General features: G+C 50.7%; 1 protein-coding gene across 4 annotated transcripts in view; it reads right to left on the reverse strand.

The window, feature by feature from the left end:
• The window catches only part of HNRNPM (heterogeneous nuclear ribonucleoprotein M), a 15,924-nt gene extending 7,197 nt beyond the window's left edge, over positions 1 to 8,727 (reverse strand). For 2 of the 4 annotated variants that reach the window (XM_015651632.2, XM_015651631.3), the window contains exons 1-7: positions 8,539 to 8,727; positions 3,237 to 3,289; positions 2,507 to 2,514; positions 2,331 to 2,424; positions 1,437 to 1,631; positions 984 to 1,137; positions 70 to 119 (exon numbers count right to left, since the gene is read on the reverse strand). In XM_015651632.2, coding sequence (XP_015507118.1) covers positions 70 to 119; positions 984 to 1,137; positions 1,437 to 1,631; positions 2,331 to 2,424; positions 2,507 to 2,514; positions 3,237 to 3,289; positions 8,539 to 8,662 — 678 coding nt within the window. In that variant the 5' untranslated portion in view covers positions 8,663 to 8,727. The remainder of the gene's footprint in view (positions 1 to 69; positions 120 to 983; positions 1,138 to 1,436; positions 1,632 to 2,330; positions 2,425 to 2,506; positions 2,515 to 3,236; positions 3,290 to 8,538) is intronic. The other 2 variants (XM_015651628.2, XM_015651629.2) reach the window with 2 other exon arrangements.
• Between the last annotated feature and the right edge of the window lie 1,827 nt (positions 8,728 to 10,554).

Here is a 10,554-nt window from a genome sequence, read left to right on the forward strand (position 1 = left end):
GGGAAAGGGGAAAGGGGAAAGGGGAATGGGGAAAGGGGAAAGGGGAAAGGGGAAAGGGGAAGTCCTCACCATTTTGACGTGCATGGGTCTGTCAAAGAGCAGCTGCCCATTGAACATCGCTGGGGGTGGTTAAGGATCGTTGTTCAAGCACTGAGGGCTCTGACAGGAGCACAAAAACCCCTCAGAAAATCCCATCTCCTCAATTATCAACCACAGATCATCCCAAATCCTTCTGCCTTCTCCAGAACTAAAAAGCCTTGAAATCCAAATATACTGAGCATTCAAAACAAGGCTTTTTGAAATTAAAAAAAAAAAAAATTATAAAAACACATTTCTGGGTAAGATTAAGTTCACAACGAGATAGAAAGTGTAACTCTAAGTCAGCCCCAGTGTTTAAATGTCTCCTCAGTCACTTTATCCATAGAAATCAGGGAAAATTCCACAGCAACAACCACTTTTTGAAGTGTGCCATTCCAGCAAATCCTCTGTGGGTGCAGTGCAGGAGGGAATTAACACTCAAACAGAAACTTTGGGAAATGAAAGGGGGAATATTTTCCTCCTTTCCACACCATACCCAGGAGCTGAGAGAGCAATACCTGGAATTTTATTGGTTTGTTTTCTAGGTAGCAAATCCTTGCTTGGCCAATGGAACAGGAACAGGAAAACACCAGCTCCGTGTGCCTTGGCACAGGGACATTTTCCTTTCCAGACAAATCTCAGAGAGTTGTGTTTTAATACTAATTACAACCCAGAGACAGAAACTCATCTGGGCCAGAAGTACATTCATCCACTCAGGAAAGGGAATTTCCTTTGCTAAAGATCCTGAGCAAAGCGCAACAACTCCTTCAGGATGGAATTTTGTCTCTGCTTCGCTTTTCCTTCCGTTTTCCATCCACTACAACTTGACCTTCCCTGCCCTGGAGCACAATTCCCTTGGGACACAATTCCCTGGGTGCCCCATTCCCAGTTTGCTGCCAGGATACAGATGGCCTGCACGGCCTCGATGGCCTGCTCGAAGGTGACGGTGCCGATGCCCCGGCTCTTGCCGTCCTTGTCCTCCAGGATGTCAGCCCGGACCACCACCCCAGCCATGCTGAACACCTCCTTCAGCTTCTTCCAGCCCACCTTGTAGTCCAGCTGGAAAACAGGGCATGGTTGGAAATGCAAGAGAGGTTTCCATGAGGAAACAGCTTTAGTGGGCTCGTGTCCTTCCCTGGCATTGGCACGAAAGCTGCCGGAGAGCCGAGATAAAATTTACTGCAAATACAGAGGTTTGTTCCAAAATCCCAATTAACAGACAGAGAACCTCCTCTGCACAGAGAGCCAAGAGGACACAGAGGAACCTTTCCTGGAATTCCCAAGGCTTTTTCTCCCTGGGAGCTGCCCCAGCTGAGAGGCTGATGCTGCTGGCTGTGCAGCGGGGCTGTGGCACTCACGTTGGCCACGAAGACGGTGCTGCCGAGGCGGCCGGCCTGCAGGGCGTGGATGATCTCGTTGGGGATGTTGGGGTTGTTCAGGATGCTGGGGGGGATGTTGATCATGCCGGGGCCGCCGGGGCCGGGCCCGATGCCCATCCCTCCTGCTGCCATCACCTTCTGCATGGCCCTCCTGGCGTGATCCCCGTCGGGGTCCTGGGGACACACACACAGAGACACGGGGTCTTTATCCCAGGATATCTGTGCCCTCAGCATTCCCAGCCAGCTGCTTCCCTTTCACTGGCAGTCAGTTTATTTTATTTCAGCCAACACCCAGCACCCTTTATCATTTAAACAATACCTTTATTACTGGTACTCTTCGTTCTCCAAGTTATTCCTGCCCAGGCATTTCCCAATGTGTTTATCCATCATTAATACCAACAGCAAACCTCTGCTACACCTGTTCCAAACCCTGACAAACCCCCAGTGCTGCTGGAGAGGGTTTGGAACGAACTCCCAGGACTGGCTGTCAATAGCCAAGCCCTTAAGATGGAAATACATCTTTGAGGTATTCCAGGAAAGAGCTGACTCCATGGAATTGTTGATGGAATCCATTCATTCTGATGTGGAATTCAAAGGGAAGTTTGTCAAGAACAAACACTCGTGGAGGTTTCTGTGTCAAATCACTACCAAAGGAACTGCAATTAAAGCCAAACTCCTGCCTTGTCCTCACATCAACTTAAGTCTTGATCATCACAAGTTCAGCAGTGGTTAAAATTATCAGGAAAAGCTTGGCTGGTGTTTTTATCCTATTGAAGTTCTGCTTTCTGTCCATTTTCCTCTGAGTCAGCCCTAAACCTTTAACAAGAACTCCCCCTCCCCACACCACCCCTGCCAGAAGAGATCCCCCCTTACTTCTTTCACTTTCAAGGGTCTCCCACCGAGACTGTGCTTGTTCAGAACCTCAGCAGCCTTCTTCATGCTCTCTTCCATCTTGAACTCAACCACCCTGTGGGGACACAGCACAGCTCAGCATCTTCTGCTGTCAGAAGCCCCCCTGGATTTCTGGGATCAATTCAGAGTGAACTTACGCGCATCCCTGGCGAGGTGATTTCCCAGGACAGTCACAGCGAGGAGGGAAGAGAGAAGAAATAAAGTCAGTGAAAGCCCAAATCACACACAAATATTTTCTTATTAAAGCCAAATCACATCAGTTAAGCCCTACCAGTGAAAATAAATGTAACCTTACACAGGCAAGCCTCCAATACTGGAATTCCATAATTTCTTATGCCTTAACAGGATTAACCTGGGGTCTCTGAGCTGGTAACAAACACTAAATCCCGACTCCAAGAAATACCACACGCTTCCTGTCACCTGCTCCACACTCTCACCCTAAATCCATATCCTTCAGGACACTTAGGAGTGCTCCTATTGTCTGATCCTGGACTCAAGGCCCATGAAGGCACTGAACGTTTACATTTAGGAATTTACCTCGCTCTACTGGCCCGGGAAATGGAGTTTGCAGCACCTGCTGTTGCACCCTGGCCCTTCCAAACTCAGCCAACCACTCGAGTGACTTTTCCAAAGCACAGGAATATTCCAGAGCCCTGTCCTGCCTGCTGGGCTCCGGGGTCACACGGCCAACGCCAACGGCACGCGGGGAACAGCTCCTGACTGCAGAGCCCACCCCACCTCCTCCCATCCCACAGCACTCCTGACCTAGAGCCACTGCACATCCACACTCTGAGCCTCCCTGGCCTCCTTCCAGCACACAGAAACATTTCAGGTAGAAAATCCACAAAGAAACTCTCAAACACTTACCCTTGACTTTCCTTCAGCGTCCATTAAGAGCTCCACGTATGTTACCTCACCAACTACAAATCAGATTCCAGACGACACAGATACCAAGGGAGAAAAGCCAAGAAAACAATGGGAATTTAGAACAATCAACAACCGTGTATGGAGCCTCTGCCTTATAAGAAAGCCCAGAAACACTCCATGTTCTCTAGACCACAAAACTGGACAATTACAGGTATGCAGTAAAGGCTTCAAGCGCTTCAATATGTTCTTGGTTTTCCTCCACCTCACAAGCCAGAGATTTCTGCAGTTCCCTGGACCTTCAGTGCCCTCTCGTTAGCTGAGGCAATCCAAACCCATGGGAAAGGCTGCAGGGACAAGTTTCCTTTGCTTTCCACAGGATGCTGTGCTGGCTCCATAATCCAGAATTTCATGTGATTTGTTTTTCCTCAGGATTTAAAGACAAAGGAGTCACACTCAACCAACAGATCAAGAGATGACTGCTTGCCTGCTGTTTATTTCAACAGGTTTTTCTTAAGCCACAATAAATTCCATTTTAGCATTAAAATCTGCCGTATTTGCTCTCCAGACAAAACTGTCAACAGCAAAAATCCATGGAAAACTCCCCCTGGCCCTTTCCTCACAGGACTGGGATTGCCTCCCTAGGACCAAATAACCCTGGCAGGGAGCTCCAGAATGCAACTACCCAAATGGCTGCTGCCTTTGAAGGGACTGGCATACAGAAGAATGGAATAAACACTTTTTTTTTCTCTTTTTCCTTTCTGGTTTTAAAAGTCCTGGGGTTTAAATTTAAACCAGGAAGACCCCAAGCTGCATTATCTGGATGGTGGAATGTTCTGTTTGTGGGAAACCATGAGCCAGTTGAGTATGAATTTGGTTTGGAGCAGGGAACTGGGGTTTCATGAGACTCTGCCAGGGACAGAGGGAGGTGCTCAGCCTGACCTCCCCCAGGCCCAGCGATTTACAGGACACTGGAAAACTGTGTTTTCTGTGGAAAACTGACAGCCTGGAAGGTCTCTCATGAAGCTGAAAAAAAAAAAAAGGAATGCTTAATGAAACCACTGGTTTTTAATCTCTGTTTCTTATTTTAAGCAAAAATTTAGCAGGAAGAGCATTCCAGGCAGAGAGCAGGATGAACAGCTCAGATCCACTCCTGCTTTTGGGAGGACGAGGTTTGAGGCTGGAAAAGGCTGGCAAGTCCCTCTGAAAGGGACTGGAGTGTCCAGTGTCATCCACAGCTCCACCAGCTGGATCCATGTTGGTATCAAGCCTAACAAGGAATTCCAGTCTCTAATCCCTCCGAGCTCACACAGCACACGTGGGATTGTTCCTGAGGAGTCCTGGGGGTTCAGCATTGCCACGAGGTTCTGACACCATCCAGCTCAACAGCAGCAGCCAGAGTCCAACCTCTCCTGGGGCAGGGATGCAAACGGATTCACCCATCCTTCCCAGCTGAGCTCCACTCCAAAACCTCTCTGAGCTTCCAGCTCTGGCACTCCCTGCACCTGAGGGCTCTCCTCTCCCAGCCCCGTCACCTACAGCTCCTGCAGACCCACACCAACAGCTCCCAGAGGAGTCAATCCAATAGGACTGAACTCTGAACCACAAGATCTCCAGGAATCTCTTGGGAAGTTGAGCCTGTGCCAATTTTGCTCAGAGCTTCCCGTTGGAGCCTCACATGAAAACCCAAATATCCAGCCTGAAGTAGCTGCTTTCCTTTAAAGGACACCTGAACTTCCTGAAGAGCCCAGAGTCAGAGCAGCTGGAGGGGGAACGACACACTCAGAGCAGCAGCTCTGAGCCAAGACAGAGCCCAGAACCACTGCCACAAAAATGCATTCATTTCACCTTGAAACGTGTGAGAGGAGCCAGCCCAGCCCCTCTGCCAGGAGAACGCTGCCTGTGGCCAGCAAAGGAAACCTGCTTTAACAAGTTAGGCTGGGTCACATTTTATTTGGAGTTTTGGGGTTTCTTTCCTAGATCCCAACCCACAGGAAGCCACAGCAAGAACCAGGAGCAGACATCCATGTGCTAGACCAGGATAAATGCCCAGTGACCCTGGCAGGATTCCCTGCTGCCAGAGCACAGCTGGATTCTGCCAGCAAACATCCCACAAGTGGAGAGATTTCATCCAAGCACTAAAACTGAGACTTCAGGAGCCTCCCAAGGGAGGAAACTTCCAGAAAACACCGGCTCCAAGTCACTGCAGGTTTAATTAAGGAACATGTTCCCCGTGGTGTCTTTAAGACTTAACGCAGAGGAGACTGATTTATGCATTTATTTAAACCTCACACTTAAAATGTAGAAATTGCCAATTTCCCAGACCAAGAGACTGGAGCAGAATTCACTGCACCAACCAGAAATCCAAACTGAAGAAAGCTTCAGTGTTATTTATCACAATCATTATTTTTCCTCCCCTTTAGAACTTTCCCTTTTCACTTCCCCGAGTTTATCAGTACAGAAAATGCCAATGGTCAAGCTGGGCTGCTCCAGCAGAATTCCAGCATTCAGCAGGGTCTGTCCAGGAAGCTCGGATCAGGACACATCTGGGAACTCCCCAGAACAAGCTCAGACAGAAACGTCAATTTTAGGTTGGGCAATTTGATTTTAAGGATTTGTGACAAGCACAGAGCTCTGAGAGGTGTGAAAGGTGCAGAGAGGGAAGTGTGAGCAAGCACAGACCTGGGACAGGGGAAATGCTTTGTACAGTTATTCCCTGGCCTCCAGGGCCACGAGTAAATACTCAACAGGAAGGAAAACCCCAGACTGGCTGGATGTCTCATCTCCTGAAGAATGAGTGATCCAAGGGGATCAAAAAGCTTCACACTCCCAGTGTGAGGCAAAGCAGGGCTGGCCACAGCTCCTCCCTCATTGACAGACAAAGCCTGGGACAGGCAAGCCCTGAGAAGTTACAGGGGGCTGGGGAGAGAAGAGGAGCAAGTTTTACACACACAAAGCCTCAGCTGAAAAGGGAGAAGGAAAACTTTCCCAAAGCAGAGACAGCAGTCAGCAGTTCTGTCACAGATGGGAAAGACAAACTTCCCTTTTGCAAGAGAACACCCAGACAAAGTGGGGATCTTGGCTCTTGAAGAGCTCAGGCAGCAAAGAGAGTGAAAAGCTCCCTGCAGCCAGGAAAGGGCTGAGATTCCTTGGAAAGATGGTGAAAGCCCAAGGGAAACAGAGCAACTCAACACAGACCTCAGCAAATGGAAGGGGGAACAGGCCAAGGGTGGAACAGCACATTCCTGCCTCGTCCCTCCCTCCCTGACTCCCCACAACTGCACAGTGTGACCAAATCCTGGGCACTGAACCTGGACACTGCAGAGCCAGTGTCACCAGCACTGGGGTAACTGCTGCTGGAGCAGCCCCAGTGCTCACCAGTGCTGCCACTGGGCAGGGAGAAGATTCAAAATACAAAATTCAGTTACTTCCATGGAAAACTACTCCCAAATTCCCGTCAGCGCTGTGCTCAGTCAGTTTGGTAACACCTAAGGAGGGAGTTCCAAGCAAGAACATCTCTTCATTCCATTACCAACATTCCCACTGCATACCTGTAATTGAGTTTCTCCAACCAATGCACTGGGAGCCACGGCGTTGGGAGACAGAGAGGTGGCACCTGGAGCAGCCTGGCCACCCCAGGCTGCAGGAACAGCGGCAGCTCCTGCCCCAGCAGCTCCTGCTCGCTCGGCACCTCCCCGAGCTCCTGCTGCTACAGCCCTGGCAGAGCCCGCACACAGGGCCCAGGGCTCCCCCTTGGGCACAGAATTCCACCTGCTCCTGGAGCCTGGGACGTGTGGCCTGGCGTTCTTACGCTTCCGAAGCAAGAATTCCACGGGCACGTTCCTGGGGCTTGGAACTGCTCTGCCGAAGGACAAGGACTGAGCAAGCCCCAGCACAGCTGTCTGGGAGAAGTCCAGAACAACAGCAAATCCAAACTGCTGGATTCATCAGCAGTGCCAAACCCCGGGAAGGAAGATCCCCGTTTCAGCAGGACAAGCCCTGCAGCCAGAAGAGGCTCCAACGTTCCCCCAGGAGCATCTGCTGGAAGGAGCAGCTGAACAGCCCGGCAGGAAACAACCCGAGCCCGGCCTCTGCCATCCACGGGAACTGGAGAGAAAGCGCCAGACACCGGGAACGGGATTCACCACAGCACAGAGAGCTGGACATCTCCACAGCCGAGATCCCGAGCACCAACGGACCTGCGGCAGCCACGGGGCAGTGAAGGCTCCCTCCATAGCCAGGGGCTGTTCGAGCAGCCTTTGAGGCTGACACTGTTGCCATGACACAAAACCACTGCTGGCTCTCAAACAGCCCCCAGTTAGGGAAGCTCCCGGTGCTCCCAGTCCCGACGGCCGTTCCACAGACTCGGTTCCCCTTTGCCTCCAAAGACAAACATTTGAAACCCTCTGGAGCTTTGTTTTCCCCTCCTTTAGGCCACACCTCAAACAGCTGAACTGTCAGTCCTTACCCAGCTCCAGCACAATGACCACTGCCCGCTAGCCTGGCCGCTGCTCTGTATCCAGAAGTGCCCCACAGGAAATGTTGTGCTGTTACTCTGAACTCGGTTTAGACATTTTAAGGCCGGAGAAGCCAAGGATTTTCTTGCCACTCCACTGCACTTCCAAAGTGACTTGAAAACTAGAAATCTGGCCACCAGCCTGAAGAAATGACACTAATTTAGACTTGTCACCACCTGAGTACTCAGCTCAATCTCTTCATCTTCCTCAAGAGATGAAGATGTTCAGCAAAGGCAACCCCCATCCACACGGGAATTAAAGGGAATTGTGGAAGGGGGAACACCACAAACCCGATTTCCACAGCCCTGGTTCTGCTGCAGCACATGCCAAAACACCAACCTGATTTTGCAGGTCACCCTTAAATACATTGAACTGCAACCAATGGCAGCATGGCTCTTGAATCCAGCCCAAACCCCTCCGAATCTGGGGACACAGCTGGATATCCACACACCAGAGCAGGACGGAACCACCTGAATGCCCAAAAAACGTTAAAATGCTTTGCAAAGTTCTGCTGCACTTCAAGGCTAAAATCTGCTGAAAGCCTGGGGTTGGATGGCTAAGGACAACACTGCTAATCCCGGGATGAGGCTCTGTCAGCTGCACGCCAGAGGCCTCCACAGGACCCGTCCCCTGGAAGGCTGCCAGGGACGGAGGTTGTGCAACACCCAGCAGGGCTCCGGGGAGAGCCTTTCCAAACTCGTGTGGCCAAGTGCACCCACAAGTGCTGAGCTCCAGCCAGAGCCAGGCTGGAGCGCAGGACAGCCTGGGCCACCCGAGCTGCACTTTACCTTTCTCTTTCACCAGGTCCTTCAGCGACTGCCACTTGACGTCGAAGGGGATGTTGGTGATGAAGGCTCGGTACCTCTTGGCGGGGTTGGCGTAGGGCTCGAAGCGGTTCCCTCCCCTCTTCATCCCCTTCTCCTTCTTCTTCTCATTCGGGGTCGGGCGCTCGCCTTCGCTGCAAGGAGAGAACCCCTGTGAGCTGCAGGGCACGGAGCAGCTCCACCTCCAGAACACGGGGTCCCAGGGCACTGGGGCTGGAAAGGAACCCCAAAACCCATCCCATTGGAAAGGAAAAGAACAAGGGAACAAAATGCTTCAGCCTCTGTCTCACATAATTCCCTTCACTAATCCAATTAATCTCCTTGCTCACTCAGTGCTGCTGGAGAAGATGCACAAACACATCCTGAGGAGGAATTCAGAATAGGAAAAATTTCAGATAGAAAAGTTGAAGTTTCTACAACCTCTCTGTCCTGAGCTTTTCCCAACCTAGGACCTGGCAGCCCCGCAAACTCCAGGTCAGAAATCCCAGCTGCATCCCTTCAGGAGCATTTCAACCCTTGAACAGACAACAGCCTGCAAGGAAAAAGGAAATTAAGAATGCAAAGGCCTCTGAATGTTTAAAGCTGAGTGTGTTCCCTGCTTCTATCACCCAGCAGCTGAAGCTTCTCCAGACACAGGGATGGGAATTTTCTAGTCTTTCTCTCAGTGAACTTTTCTAAAACTTCCTAATTAATCAAGTAATTAAAACTCCAAAATTAGACTTGAAATAGGACAATCCTTCTTCCATCTTCATTTCTGTTTGGTTGATGAAGTAGTACACAAAACGTAGTAGTTGTGTTAAAAGCTGCACTCAGATTTTAGTGGTTATTCCTTAAAGTGGATTTCCTCAAGGCCACTGAGAATGTGCCCACAGCAGCATTGGTGTTATCCCTGTGGATGTGAGAGATCTGCCACGTGGAGCTGGATATTCCAAACAACTTCACCTGGAGACACAACAGATTCCCTGGAGGCATCCCAAATGTAACAGGGTCAGGAAAAACAAGATCACAGCAGAGAGATATCTTTATTTATGCTTCCAGGAATTAACTGGCTCCTCATGGAGATAAACTGCTGATTCCATGTTCCCAGGAGTGCTGGGAACACCCTTCCCCAGCCTTGGATTCCCTGGGATCAGGGAATGTCTCTGCCCTGCCCAGCTCAAGTTGCACAGTCAATGAAATTGTGTCTGTCAGCATTTTACTGCCCGAAGCGCAGTCTGACTTTTCTTCAATGGGAAAAAAGTAAATAAATATGGATTTTTTTCCCCCAAAGTGACACTTCAGAAGCTGAAGGAGTTCCTGGTCTCAGGAAACAAACCAAAATCCAACCTCACGTCCTCAACAGGAATCACAGCACACCAGGCACAACCTGATTCTTATCACCCCGGCAGGGAGACCAAAAACGCCCTGAGGGAAGAAAGTCCTTTCTATTTCATGGATTCGGTACCAAAGCCGGCTTTGCCGACTGTGGAATTTTCATCGAGCATCAGCATTGAGAAAGCGAGAAGCAGCTGAGACTTTTCGTGCAGTTCATCCCCACATCTACAGAGCGGAACTGCGGCGCTGCTGATCTTGGTTTAAATTTCCATAACATTTTACCGACAGCAGCCGCCGGGATTGTGCAACTCCTCCCCGGCACCACCTGAAACTCTCCCCCTCGAGGTGTTTGCGCTCCTAAATCCCCTCACGGATAAATCAGCCCAAAGGAAGGCGCTCGGCTGCAAAGCGCGCAGCAGGGATGGGGAGGGTGCTGAGGGCAGCGGAGTTATTACAACTTACTGACAGCAAAAAGAGTAATGAACTGAAAACACCCCCACGCTGCACAGCCCGCTCCCCCGGGGAGGCCTAAACTCCACCAAAACTCAGCAGAAGTTTTTCCTGAGGGGATGGGGATGATCCCGGGGCTCCCTGCCCGCCGGCACCGGGCCCGGAGCGCTGCGGGAGCCCCGGAGGCGCCTTCGGGCCGGCCCCGCCCGCGATCCC

This window comes from Parus major, chromosome 28 (genome assembly GCF_001522545.3).
Source record: "Parus major isolate Abel chromosome 28, Parus_major1.1, whole genome shotgun sequence".
NCBI classification, from domain to species: Eukaryota; Metazoa; Chordata; class Aves; order Passeriformes; family Paridae; genus Parus; species Parus major.